At 49.4% G+C, this 14,717-nt stretch overlaps 1 protein-coding gene across 1 annotated transcript in view; it reads right to left on the bottom strand.

The window, feature by feature from the left end:
- LOC140191855 (uncharacterized) overlaps window positions 1-14,717 on the bottom strand; it is a 135,699-nt gene that overhangs the window by 94,439 nt on the left and 26,543 nt on the right. The window contains exons 4-6 of the mRNA XM_072249648.1: window positions 12,543-12,574; window positions 3,782-3,900; window positions 2,511-2,641 (exon numbers count right to left, since the gene is read on the bottom strand). Coding sequence (XP_072105749.1) covers window positions 2,511-2,641; window positions 3,782-3,900; window positions 12,543-12,574 — 282 coding nt within the window. The remainder of the gene's footprint in view (window positions 1-2,510; window positions 2,642-3,781; window positions 3,901-12,542; window positions 12,575-14,717) is intronic.

Below are 14,717 nucleotides of genomic sequence, written 5' to 3'. Positions count from 1 at the left end.
ATGAGGGAAGTAGAGGGAGTATTGGGAGAGGACAGTGGGGGGATGGAGGGGAATGTATGAGGGGTGTGCGGGGAGTATTGGGAGTGGACAGTGAGGGAATGGAAGGGAGTGTATGAGGGGAGTATTGGGAGTGGACAGTGTGGGGATGAGGGGAGTGTATGAGGGGAGTGGGGGGAGTATTGGGAGTGGACATTGAGGGGATGGAGGGGAGTGTATGAGGGGAGTGGGGGGAGTATTGGGAGTGGACAGTGAGGGGATGGAAGGGAGTGTGTGAGGGGATGGAAGGGAGTGTATGTGGGGAGTCGGGGGAGTAGTGGGAGTAGACATTGAGGGGATGGAGGGGAGTGTATGAGGGGAGTGGGGGGAGTATTGGGAGTAGACAGTGAGGGGATGGAGGGGAGTGTATGAGGGGAGTATTGGGAGTGGACAGTCCGGGTATGGAGGGGAGTGGGGGGAGTATTGTGAGTGGACAGTGAGGGGATGGAGGGGAGTGTATGAGGGGAGTATTGGGAGTGGACAGTGAGGGGATGGAGGGGAGTGTATGAGGGGAGTATTGGGGGTGGACTGTGAGGAGATGGGGGGAGTGTATGAGGGGGAGGGGGGAAGTTTTGGGAGAGGACAGTGGGGGGATGGAGGGGAGTGTATGTGGGGAGTGGGGGGAGTATTGGGAGTGGACAGTGAGGGGATGACGGGAGTGTATGAGGGTAGTGGGGGAAGTATTGGGAGAGGACAGTGGGGGGTTGGAGGGGAGTGTATGAGGGGAGTATTGGGAGAGGACAGTGAGGGGTTAGAGGGGAGTATATGAGGGGAGTGAGGGTATTTAAGTGTGGATTGTGCGGGGATGGAGGGGAGTGTATGAAGGGAGTACTGGGAGAGGACAGTGAGGGGATGGAAGGGAGTGTATGTGGGGAGTATTGGGAGAGGACAGTGGGAGAGGGGAGTGAGGGTGAGGGGAAAGTTGAAGCAACAGAGGGAGTGGGAGGGGCAGAGGGTGAGGGCAGTGGGAGGAGAGACTGGGAGTGGTCATTTACTATCTCTTTCCATTAGGTGTTAACTTCATAGACCCTTGCAACTTGGGTGTATGTTCAACAAAGTTTGCTAAAATGAGATATGTTGAGATTATTTTTTTAAAAGTTATCTCATCTTCAGACCAATGTGCATTAATGGAAGAGTTTATAGAAAGTCCCTGCCAGGCAAAGTCCTCCCCACCATTGAACACACTTAACTGCCACAAGAAATCAGCGCCCAACTTCAAGGGGCCTCAACATCCACACCCGTGCTCTCTGCTTGCCACTACCATTGGACAAGGAGGTTCAAGGATCCTGGGGTCGCACACCATTAGGTTCAGGAACCGTAATTACCCCTCAACCATCAGCACAGAAACCTTCACTGACCTCCACCCTCAACTCATTCTACAACCCTATGAACTCGTTTTCAAGAACTCTGCAACTCGGTATTATTTATTTATCTGCAATCCATCTTCTTTTGTGTATTGGCTGTTTGTCAGTGTTTGCTATTTTTAGTCTTTCACAAATTCTATTGTACTTGTAAGAAAACAAATTTCAAGGTCATATCACATATGTACCTTGATAATAAATTTACTTTGAACTTTAACCTTTGATGTAATAGAGATGGGAAAGTGGTGCTCAGTGTCGTTGACACAGTTCAAAGTACATTTATTATCAAAGTAGGTATACGACATCCAATCCTGAGAATCGTCTCCTTACAGGCAGCCACAGAACAACGAAACCTAAAAGAACCCATTAAAAAAGTGAAGACTGCCAGACTCCCAATGGGCAGAAACAAAATTAAACCGTGCCAACAATAAAAGGAAGCAAATAACTTTCAGAACTGAAGTTGACAGAAGTGAGTGCACTGACACAAAGCCAGTCGTCACTGTAGCCGGTCTAGGAGCCTGTTCGTTGCAGGCCACGGCCTCAGTTCAGCGCACTGCTCAGTAAACCTTGCCGAGCAGCGAGCTGAATACCAGCCCGTTTGTCACCTCCTGACCTTTCAATCTGGCCCGGCACTTAAATCGTCCAAACCTCAGGTCGTTCCTCGCTCTCGGGACCCGGGCTCTGCCGGTTTGATGCACTCTCGGCTCTGTGCCTGAGACCACATATCACTGTATGTTTCGATGTACTGTACATGTGACAAGTAAGGCTAATCTTTAATCTTTGAATAATTTATACACATACACACACACACACACACACTTTAAACACACCTTATGGTTCAGAGAGGCCATACAGATTTTGGTTCACAATGTTGTCGCGTGCTTCCACAGTTTGCATGATTTGTGTTTTTTTCCCTTTCTCTGTGCATCGGTTTTGGCCCTTATTTTTAATTGGGTTCTTTTGGATTTTTTGCTTTGCGACTGCTGACAAGCAAGGAGATCTCAGGGCTGTATAATTTACACATTCTTTGATAATAAATGCACTTCGAAACTTCGAAACACACACACGCATGAACAGAGCCCCACTCCATTTCGAAGTGGTCTTTAAACTTACTCAGATGGTAAACACCAGGTTTTAGGGAAGAAGTTGTAATCTTCTGGGTATTGCCTTAGCATTCGACTTAAGTTCCTGGCCAGCAAGTCCTTTCTACAGATTTCGTTCATCCCAGGAAAGCGATTAATTTTCTGTGTGAGGAAAAGAATTATCACTCCACGCAGCCGGTATACCAGTATGACATGGCATACGTTCAGTGACCATTTCACTAGGTGCTCCTGCTCCTTAATATAAAATACCTCATCAGCCAACCATGTGGCAGAAACTCAATGCATAAGAGCATGCAGACATGGTCAAGAAGTTCAGTCATCGTTCAGACCAAACACCAGAATAGAGGGGGAAGAATTTGTGATCTAAGTGACTTTGACTGTGGAATGATTGCTGGTGACAGACAGGGTGGTTTGAGTATGTCAGAAACTGCTGACCTCCTGCGATTTTCATGCACATACCAAGATACAGGGAAAAGCTTGTCTTGCCTACTGTTCACACAGATCAGTACAATCAGGTAGAACAGGGCAAAATAATCAAAGTACGGAATAAAGTGTAAAAGCTACCCAGAAAATGCAGCGCAGGTAAATGACAAAATGTAAGATCATAATGAGGTATCGTACTGTGCAAAAGTCTTAGGAGCACATCTATATAGCTAGGGTGCACAGTACTGTAGTGATTTTATGTATCGCACTGGACTGCTGCCACAAAAAAAACACTAATTTCATGACGTGTCAGTGATGATAAACCTGATTCTGATACGGGTCTCTGTTGTGGACTGAGAGGAGGAAAGGGGGGGTGCAGGGAGAGGGGACTCATGGTTGGGAAAAGGGAGAGGGAGAGGGAGAGGGAAGTACCAGAACGACATTCTGTAATGATCAATAAACCGATATTTGGAATCAAGTGACATTGCCTGGTGTCTCAGGGTTGGGTGCGTGTCTGCCCACCCGACCCCTGGCTCTCCTTCTCTGCCACCTGTCCCACACTCCTCCCGCGGCGCTCCACCCTCGCCATTCTCACCGTGATCTGCACCGGCTGCTCGTACGACCATCCACCACCTGCTCCCATGGCCTCACCTGACCCTGATCAGTGGGGGGAGGGGGTTAAGCAGATGCTACACCCTTGCCCAAGGGTGATCTGCCGGCTAGCAGAGGGAAGGAGAACCTTATAACTAGAGCATCAACATAATGAAATTTAAAAGCTGTGTGGGGTTTCACACTGGAGCAGAATCTGGGGGGGGGCAGAATGGGAGCTTCTCATTGGCTCTTCCGTGGGCCAATTACCTGGTAGCATTTCAGTTGAAAGGCTTTGTCCACTGTCATGGAGGAGTCGGTCCAGAGCAGAGTCCATTCTTCACCAGCGCCGGCCTCTTTCAACCCGAAGAATGCGGCTGCACGGCGAACTGCGAAAGAAGCAATGGCAGCTCAGTCTGTGATTGCAGACTGGAGACCAATAGATTGCCGCTGTCGCAGGAGGAGGAAGGAGGAAGGTGGGGGACTGGAGAATGGAGAAACACCGGAGAAACAAATGCAGGAATGGGGAGGGTCTTCATAAACCCGAGAGGCTCTGCAGAAGCTGGAAACCCAGAACAACACATGCAAACTGTCGGAGGAACACAGCAGGTCAGGCAGTATTGAATACACAGTCGATGTTTCAAGCCCAGAACCCTTTTCAGGCCTCATGTAGGGTCCAGGTGAATCCGAGAGATTCTTACTCTCCAGACACTATTTCCTGCAAACTGCAAACTCACATTTCAAGGATATCTTACAACTCAAGTTCCCAGCATTTTTTTTAATTTACACAACTTGCATTCTTTTGCACATTGGTTGTTTGGCAATCTTTGTTTACGTGGAGTTTTTATTCTAAATTCTATTGTAGAAAACATGGCAGCGCCTCTACTTCCTTGAGAGCCTGTGGAGATTCGGCGTGACCTCTAAAACTTTGGCAAACTTCTATAGATGTGTGGTGGAGAGTATATTCACAGGCTGGTAGGGAAACACCAATGTCATTGAACAGAAAATCCTACAAAAAGTAGTGGATACAGCCCAGTCCATCACAGGTAAAGCCCTCCCTACCACTGAGCACATCTACATGAAACACCGTCACAGGAAAGCAGCATCCATCATCAGAGACTCCCATCCTCATTGCTGCCAACAGGAAGGAGATACAGGAGCTTCAGGTCCCACACCACCAGGTTCAGGAACAGTTATTACCCCTCAACCATCAGGAAGGAGGTACAGGAGCCTCAGGACCCAGACCACCAGGTTCAGGAACAGTTATTACCCCTCAACCATCAGGAAGGAGGTACAGGAGCCTGAGGTCCCAAACCACCAGGTTCAGGAACAGTTATTACCCCTCAACCATCAGGAAGGAGGTACAAGAGCCTCAGGACGCACACCACCAGGTTCAGAACAATTGTTAACCCTCAACTATCAGGAAGGAGGTACAGGAGCCTCACGTCCAACACCACCAGGTTCAGGAACAGTTATTGCCCCTCACCCATCAGGATGGAGGTACAGGAGCCTCAGGTCCCACACCACCAGGTTCAGGAACAGTTATTACCCCTCAACCATCAGGAAGAAGGTACAGGAGCCTCAGGTCCCAAACCACCAGGTTCAGAACAGTTATTACCCCTCAACCATCAGGAAGGAGGTACAGGAGCCTCAGGTCCCAAACCACCAGGTTCAGGAACAGTTATTACCCCATAACCATCAGGAAGGAGGTACAGGAGCCTCAGGTCCAACACCACCAGGTTCAGGAACAGTTATTACCCCTCAACTATCAGGAAGGAGGTACAGGAGCCTCAGGACCCACACCAGCAGGTTCAGGAACAGTTATTACCCCTCAACCATCAGGAAGGAGGTACAGGAGCCTCAGGTCCCACACCACCAGGTTCAGGAACAGTTACCACCCCTCAACCATCAGGAAGGAGGTACAGGCTCTTGAACCAGAGAGGTTAACTTCACTCAACTTCACTTGCTCCATCATTGAAATGTCCCCGCAACTTGTGGACTCACTTTCAAGGACTCTTCATCTCATGTTCTCGATATTTACTGCTTATTAAGTTTTTATGATTTCTTTCTTTTCATATTTACACAGCTTGTTGCCTTTTGCATTCTGGCCGAGCCGCCAGGTTGTTGTGGTCTTTCAGTGATTCTGTTATGTTTGTTATTCTATAGATTTATTGAAAATGAACCTCAGGGTTGTAGATGGAAACACCTATGTACTTCGATAATAAATTTTACTTTGACTTTGACTTCGTTGACACCATGATAATAATAATTGATTAACTACAGTTCCTATTGCTGTATTCACCTACCTAATGTTAACATTTTGAATATAGTCAGGCAGATTTACAGAATCACATGATTACAATGGTAGCACATCCCAACTAGCAGAACCCTTTCTGTTACAGCGTTGACGCATGGCACCCTGAATATACGACTAAACAGAGGTTTAAGTGATGAACCAGATCTGTCCTGAACTGGGCCTTAAGAGGCAGGGATATATCTTTCAGAAAGTGCCAATACCAATCTGACGCCTTCCCCCTATGTAGTTTCAGCTGGGCAGAGTCAGAATGTCCCGCACACAATGGTCGGTTTCACGAATCACAAAGTATTAGTGAGTCCTAATGAAGAGTCTCGGCTTGAAACTTACTTTACCTTCTGCAATGAAGGTCCTCCGTCTCTGACGAAGTTCAGGGCTCCCTTCATCACATCGGTGGCTTCTCTCAGTTTTCACTACTGTCAGCCATGCAAGCCCGGGCAGAGACTCACAAACACCGTCAGCACTCAGATGTAGAAGGAACCTTCACTCCTGTTTCCGTAACAATTCTGAGCTGAACTCCACAATCCGGAGGGCTGCTGGACCACTCTTAGTCTGACCTCTACCCTTTGACCTGTTTGGCGTGGGTGATCCTACCAAGAGCCAAAGCACAAAGCCCCGACCCCTGCCAGCATAGCTCTCTGGGTCACTGAGGCATGCAAGCCTTCAAACCACAAAAAGGCAGTGGACCTCTTGGAGGTCAGCCCATAATGTTGGCTCTTTCTCCAGCTCTCTAATCTCCTGAGATGCTCCATTTTGCGTGTGTTACTCTGGATTTCCAGAAGTTGTCAGTTGGAAATTAAGCTGCTTCATCATTATCTGCCGTGTCATATGACGTCATCATGATGTGGGCAATCACGGTCTTTCCATGACCATGATTGTTCTTGGCAAATTTTTCTCCAGAAGTGGTTTGCCATCGCCTTCTTCTGGGTAGTGTCTTTACAAGATGGGTGACCCCCACCCCCGCCCCCACCAGCCATTATCAATGCTCTTCAGAGATTGTCTGCCTGGCATCAGTGGTTGCATAACCAGGCCTTGTGATCTGCACCGGTTGCTCATACAACCATCCACCACCTGCTCCCTTAGCTTCACATGACCCAGGTTGGGGGGGCTAAGCAGGTGCTACACCTTGTCCAAGGTGATCTGCAGGCTGGCGGAGGGAAGGAGCGCTTCACACCTCCTTTGGTAGGGACGTATCTCCACCCCGCCAGCCAAGGAGTGCACTGGATGTGTTTTTAACACAATCCTGTCGATCATACACTCTATACACAGTGCTGGATTCCAAGTGAACTGTGGGGCAGCCCGGTAGCGTAGCAGTCCACACAATGCTTTACGGTACCGGTGACCCAGGTTCAATTCCCACCACTGCTGAATAGACTCCTGAAGCTCCTCTATCCCTGAGGTTGAATTATTGTTTTTAGAGCAAATTAACCCTCCACATAATTAAAAACCAGAAACACACCAGATATGTAGAGATTAAACATAAGAGATTCTACAGATACTGTAAATTCAGAGCAACACATACAAAATATCCCATCTTGGCTCCCCCCTTACAAGTTCTCTTCTATCCACCAATCTATCACCTTCCCTGAACACCCCAATCCTCCCCTCTCCTCAGACACTACCAACCCCCTCCCCGACTCCAATTCCAGCTCTCATCCGTGCTGGGTCTTCACAATTTCTTCCAACCTCCCCATCTCTGAGGCAGACCGTTCTGTCCTCGGTAAGGGCCTCACTTTTGTCCCCTGCACCCACACCTCAGTGAGTTCCGCGCCCACCACGATGCCGAGCTCTTCCTCCATCATCTCCGTCTCCGAGCCGATTTCTTAGGCAAGGATGCTCCACTCCACACCAATGACCCCTTCTCCTATCTTCAACCCTCCTCTTCTTGGACACACTGCTCTGGTCTTCTGCCTGCCCTGGATCTTTTCATTGCCAACTGCCGATGGGACATCAACCATCTCGACTTCAACATTCCAACCTCACTCCTTCTCAACACTCCGCTCTCCACTGCCTCTGCACTAATCCTAGCCTCACCATCAAACCCGTAGATTAGGGAGGTGCTGGAGGAGTCTGGCGAACTGACCTCTACCTTGCTGAGCCCCAGTGCCAACTCTCAGACACCTCCTCTTACTTACCCCTCAAACAGGACCCCACTAAGGAACACCAGGCCATTGTCCCCCACACCATCACCAACCATATTGACTCTGGGGATCTCCCATCCACTGCCACCAACCTCATAGTTCCCTCAACCTGCACCTCCCATTTCTACCTCTTACCCAAGATCCACATACCTACTTGTCCAGGTAGACCCATTCTTTCCTGCCCCACTGAACTCATATCGGCATACCTCTACTCTGTTTTATCCTCCCGGCTTCAGTCCTTTCCTCCCTACATCCGAGACTCCTCACACGTTCTTGATCCTTTCAATGACTTCAAGTTCCCTGGCCCCGATCACCTCATTTTCACTATGGATGTCCAGTCCCTACACACTTCCAACCCCCATCAGCCTCAAAGCCCTCTGCTTCTTTCTGGACACCAGACCCAAACTGTTCCCCTCCACCACCACTCTCCTCCCTCTGACGGAACTGTTCCTCACCCTCAACAAATTCTCCTTTGACTCCTCCCACTTCCTTCAAACTAAAAGGTGTAGCCACGAGCACTCGCGTGGGTCCCAGCTATGCCTCCTTTTCATCGGGTTCGTGGAGTCTATGTTCCAAGCCTACACTGCTATCACTCCCCAACTCTTCCTACGCTACATCAATGACTGCATTAGTGCTGCTTCCTGCACCCATGCTGAACTCGTCCACTTCATCAACCTTGTCTACAACTTCCACCCTGCCCTCAGATTTACCTGGTCCATTTCTGATACCTTCCTCCCCTTTATCTCTCTGTCTGTATCTCTGGAGAAAGTTCATCAACTGATATCTTTTATAAACCTACTGACTTTCACAGCTACCTGAACTATACCTCTTCCCAGCCTGTCACTTGTAAGAATGCCATCCCCCTCAATCAGTTTCTCTATCCCTGTTGTATCGGCTCTCAGAATGAGGCTTTTCATTCCAGAGCGAAGGAGATGTCCTCCTTCTTCAAAGAAAGGAGTTTCCCTTCCTCCAACATCAATGCTGTCCTCACCTCTCTTCCATTTCACGAATGTCCACTCTCACCCCATCCTCATGCCACTCCTCCAGGGAGAGAGTTCCTCTTGTTCTCACCTACCACCCCACCAGCCTCCGCATCCAGCACATAATTCGCCATAACTTCCACCATCTCCAACGGGATCCCTCCACCAAGCACATCTTTCCCTCCCCCCCACTTTCCACATTCTGCAGAGATCGCTCCCTGCACGACTCCCTTGTCCATTTGTCCCTCCCCACTGATTTCCCTCCTGGCACTTACCCTGCAAGTAGAACAAGTGCCACACTTGCCCCCACACTCTCCCTCACTACCATTCAGGGCCCAAACAGTCCTTCCAGGTGAGGTGACACTTCACCTGTGAATCTGTTGGGGTCGACCACCTGGTGCTCCAGGTGTGGCCTCACCTGGAGGTGAGACCCAATGTGGATTGGGAGACCACTTTGCCAAGCATCTACGCTCCGTCTGTCTGAAAAAGTGGGATCTCCGGTGGCCACCAATTTCAATTCTACTTCCCGATCCCATTCAGACATGTCAGCCACGGCCTCCTCTACTCTCACGATGTGGCCACACTCAGGTTGGAGGAGCAACACCTTATATTCCGTCTGGATAGCCTCCAACCTGATAGAATTAATGTTGATTTCTCAAACTTCTGCTCATTCCCCGCCCCACCCCTCCCCACCACCACCCTTCCCCTTCACCATTCCCCATTCCCAATTCCCATTTTGCTCCCTCACCTTATCTCCTTACCTGTCCATCACATCCCTCAGGTGCTCCCCCACCTTCCCTTTCTTCCATGGCCTTTGGTCCTCTCCTATCAGATTTCCTCTTCTCCAGCCCTTTACCTCTTTCACCAATCGACTTTCCAGCTCTTTACTTCACCCCCACCCCCTCTATCACCTGCCACCTTCTACTTCTTCCCCTCCCCCCCCACCTTCTTACTCTGACTTCTCATCTCGTTTCCAGTCCTGATGAAGGCCCTCGGCCCGAAACGTCTTCTGTTTTAGTTGTTCCTCTCCGCGCTTCGTGGCATTGGGCGGTAACCTTGCTGTTTCTTTCACATCTGTCTGTTTTTTTACCAGGCCGAGTCACCAGCTAGACGCTCAACCCAGCTTGACGCTCAACCCAGCATGGATGGAAGGCATACAAAGAGCCGGCCGGACTTGAACTGCCACTCGGCTCGAAGTCCGGTGCGGATGCCACCACACCACCGGCCAGCATAAATGCTGCCTGACGTGCTGAGTTCCTCTAGCATTTAGTGAATGCCACAGAGATTACTATGGCCGGACTTTGTACTCCTCACGCTGAAATGGCTCCCTTCCCTGGCACTGTGGCAACGTTTTCAGATGTTTACAGTAAAATCTGTCCTTTATTTATAGAATAACCTTGTTTACTCCTCTGTCACTCAATGCAATAGCTTCCCTAGTCTCTCTCCCTGCAGCTGAAGCCCCTCGCTGCTGGGTACATTCGGACAAATCTCCTGTGCACCAACTCTGGGGTCTTGGCATTCATCTCCAAGCGCAGGCTCAGGAGAGGAGGCCAGAACGTTGGCTAATGAGGAGGATGCAACCTTCCAACCAATCTTCTGGGGCAAAGTCTGTGAAATTCTTGCCCCTGTTTCCTTCTCCAGCCGGTGAAGATCTGTCCCAGCTTGTCCTCCTTCCCCTCACCTCCCCCTCCTTCTTATCCTGGCCTCTTCTCCCTTCCTTTCCAGTCCTGACGAAGGGTCTCGACCGGAACTGGCAGCTCTTTATTTCCCTCCATAGATGCTCCTACCGTTCCCCCAGATGAATCACCCAATTGAGCATAGGGACAGATTTATTTGTTCAGCCTTGGAACGGTGTTTACCCAACTAAACAGTTGTGAGCCACGAAATACACACTGAGCTCCCCATTCACATGAACACAAAATCTCCTGTTATAACGGGTGCTGCGCTCCCCCACTATCTTTAACAGAAGAGACCCTGCTGACGCTGGAAATCCAGAGCAGCTCACACAAAATCCTGGAGGAGCTCAGCAGGTCAGGCAGCATCTGTGGAAAGGATTGAACAGTCGACGTTTTGGACTGAGGCCCCTTCATCAGGTGTGGAAAGGAAAGGGGGAATAAGAAGGTGTGGAGGGGAAAGAGTACAAGCTGGAAGGTGATAGGTGAAGCCAGGTGTGTGTGTGTGTTGGGTGGGGGGGGGGAGGATGGAAGATGAAATAAAGAGCTGAGAGGTGATAGGTGGGAAAGGTAAAGGGCTGAAGAAGAAGGAATCTGATAGGAGAGGAGAGAGGGCCATGGGAGAAAGGGGAAGAAGAGGGAAACCAGGGGAAGGTGATAGGCAGGTGAGGTGGAGAAAAGATGCCAGAGTGAAGAATTGAAGAAGAGGGAAGGGGGAGGGGGAAAATGACTGGAAGTTGGAGAAAACTAACTTCAGAGGCAGAGGGGAGATCTGATAGAGATGTATAAGATTATGAGAGGCATGGAGAGTGTAGACAGACAGTATCTTTTCCCCAGGGTTGAAACGTCTAATACCAAAGGGCATGTACTTAAAGTAAGAGGGGGTAGCTTCAAAGGGGATGTGAGGGGCAAGTTTTTTTTTCACACAGAAGGTGGCGGGTCCCTGGAGTGCACTGCCTGTGGTGGTGGTAGAGGCAGAAACGTTCGGGACATTTTTGGGGATGTTTAGATAGGCCTGTGAACGTGAGGAAAATAGAGGGATATGGACATTGGGTAGCAGAGGAGACTGGCTTAATTGACCATTTCATTGGAACAGCACGACGCTGTGGGCCAAAAGGGCTTTAACAGTCCAAGCGAAGCCTAAGAATTAGGCCTAAAGGCAACACTTACTTCCCAAATTCAGCCTAATAACTAGGCCTAAAAATATGGATTGGCCCCATAAAGTTAGAGCACTGAGAATAGGATTACTCCCTGTTAATTTAATCCAGACTGGGGACCCTTGTGCACCCATACGAAAGCGATCACCGAAAACTACACAAAGTAGGGATGGCCTGTCTCTCCTTTGAACTCACGTACTGTTCTATAGTCTAAGTTCCAAGTCGATGCTGGAGGCTTCCCAGATGGGATACAAGGTGCTTGCTTGTCCTCCATCCGGAAGGTGGCCTCGCTGAGGCTGTAGATTATCAACACCAAGCAATTATCTCTGTAGATTTTGTGACGGCTAAGTATACCCTTGGGTGGTGTCTCCTTCCCTTCGCTAGCCTGCAGGTCACCCTTGGGCAAGGTGTAACACCTGTTTAGCAGCACCCCCGCCCCCTCCCCAAGCCTTGAATCAGGGTCAGGTGAAGCCATGGGAACAAGCGTGAGCAGCCGGCATATATCACAAGCTATGCGGCCACTGACAATCTCTGAAGAGTATTGATAATGGCTGGGGGTCACCCATCTTGTAAAGACGCTGCCCAGAAGAAGGCAATGCCAAACCACTTCTGTAGAGAAACTTGCCAAGGACAGTCATGGCCATGGAAAGACCGTGATCGCCCATGTCATCCAGACAGGGAACGTAACGAATGAACGAACAGACGTATACAACCAGAAACAGGCTTCAGGCTACACGCGGAGTCGAAGGGAACTGCACATACTCACCACTGGGTTGCTTGCAGTTGGAAAGATTAATCCTTATTCATCTGAAATAAAAAAGATACAGAGAGACAGACACAGCCACAAGAACACTGCCTCAAAGCATAAAGGCAACAGTGGTTATTTAAACCGCATATCTTTCTTCATAAAATACCCCAAGTCTTTCCCATCTGCAATGGCTAAAGCCCTCCACACTATCAGACATCATGTTGTGGAGTTAGCACGTAAAGCAAATAACTTCAGCAACTGACTTCAGCCGCCAATCTGCCTGTGGACTGTACAGTAAACTCAAAATACAGCTCTGAACAATGGGTTCCTAAGAAGCATGAAGCACAGCTGATTGGAAAACAAGAACTGCTGATGTAAATTCATTACCTGGAAGTCAGTAGTGTGGGTGTGAAGAGGGAGGGGTGAAGGTTGCATGTATTTGGGTGTCTGTGGTGTGAGTGCAAAGAGGGAGGTGTGAAAGTTGTGTGTAGTTCAAAAGAAGCATTATAAGGGCATTGGAACTAAATAAATTATTCTGTTACCTTTCATCTTTAACATTGGTGCTGTAATGTGAGATCAGAGTCTCTCTCTCTGCCTCTCCCTCTCCCCTCTCTCCCTCTCTCCCCCTCTCCATTTCCCTCTCCTCTCTTTCTCCCTTTCTCCCTCTCTCCTGCTCACTCTCTCCCTCATTCCCTCTCTCCCACTCTTCCTCTCTCCCTTTCCCTCCCCCTCTCACCTCATTTCTCTCTCTCTCTCCCTCTCTCCCTCATTCCCTCTGACCCGCTCTCGTTTCCTCTTCCTCTCAATCCCCTTCTACCACTCTCTCTCCCCCTCTCTCTCTTTCTCTGCCTCTCCCTCTCCCTCTCTCCTGCTCCCTCTCTCCCTCATTCCCCCTCTCCCACTCTCCCTCTCTCCCCTCATTCCTTTCTCTTTCTGCCCCTCACTCCCCCATTCCCTGACCCTCTCTCTTTCCCTCTCCCTCTCTCAATCCCCCTCTCCCTCTTTCCCTGCCTCTCCCTCTCCCCAGCTCTCTCTGTGTTTCCATCTCCTCTCTCTCTGCCTTTCTCCTTCTCTCCCTCATTCCCTCTCTCTCCTGTTTCCTTCTCCTCTCTCTCTGCCTTTCTCCCTCTCTCTGTTTCCCTCCCTCTCTCCCTCATTCTCTCTCTCCCCCTCTCTCTCCCTCATTCCCTCATGCCCCCCCCACCCCCCCCCATTCATATGGCAGCATTCTAACACAGACAGGTAACTATCTTCCCATCACGGTAGAGTAGTGGTCAGCACAGCACATTACAGTACCGGCGACAGCGGGTTCAATTCCTGCGGCTGCCATAAGGAGATGTACCTTCCCCTCCCCGTGGACGTACGGGTTCCCTCCCACACTCCCAATGACCTACCGCTGGGTAGGGGGGTGGGTTGTTGTGGGTGGTTCTGTGATGGGGCCAGGGTTAAATCCGGAGGGTTTCAGGGCAACGTGGCTCGATGAGGGTTGGAACGGCCCATTCCCCACTGGAAATTAGAAATGCGTGCAGTAAAGGAACAGCAGTTATAATGGGTCACTTCAATCTACTTAGAGATTGGGTGGACCAAATTGGTAAGGGTGCTGAGGAAGAGGATTTCTTGGAATGTATGCGGGATAGTTTTCTGAACCAACATGTCGAGGAACCAACTAGAGAGCAGGTCATTTCGGACTGCGTATTGAGCAATGAGGAAGGGTTGGTTAGCAATCTTGGGCGATGCCCCTTTGGTAAGAGTGACCATTATATGGTGGAATTCTTCATTAAGATGGAGAGTGACAGAGTTAATTCAGTAACAAAGGTTCTGAACTTAAAGAAGGGTAACTTTGAAGGGATGAGACGTGAATTAGCTAAGATTGGCAAATGATACTTAAAGGGTTGACGGTGGATATGCAACGGCAAGCATTTAAAGATCGCATGGATGAACTGCGACAATTGTTCATCCCAGTTTGGCAAAAGAATAAACCAGGGAAGGTAGTGCACCCGTGGCTGACAAGGGAAATTAGGGATAGTATCAATTCCAAAGAAGAAACATACAAATTAGCCAGAAAAAGCGGCACACCTAAGGACTGGGAGAAATTCAGGGTCCAGCAGAGGAGGGCAAAGGGCTTAATTAGGAAAGGGAAAAAAGATTATGAGAGAAAGATGGCAGGGAACATAAAAACTGACTGTAAAAGCT

This window comes from Mobula birostris, chromosome X (assembly GCF_030028105.1).
Source record: "Mobula birostris isolate sMobBir1 chromosome X, sMobBir1.hap1, whole genome shotgun sequence".
Lineage (NCBI taxonomy): Eukaryota > Metazoa > Chordata > Chondrichthyes > Myliobatiformes > Myliobatidae > Mobula > Mobula birostris.
This window is presented reverse-complemented; position numbering and strand designations above follow the sequence as displayed.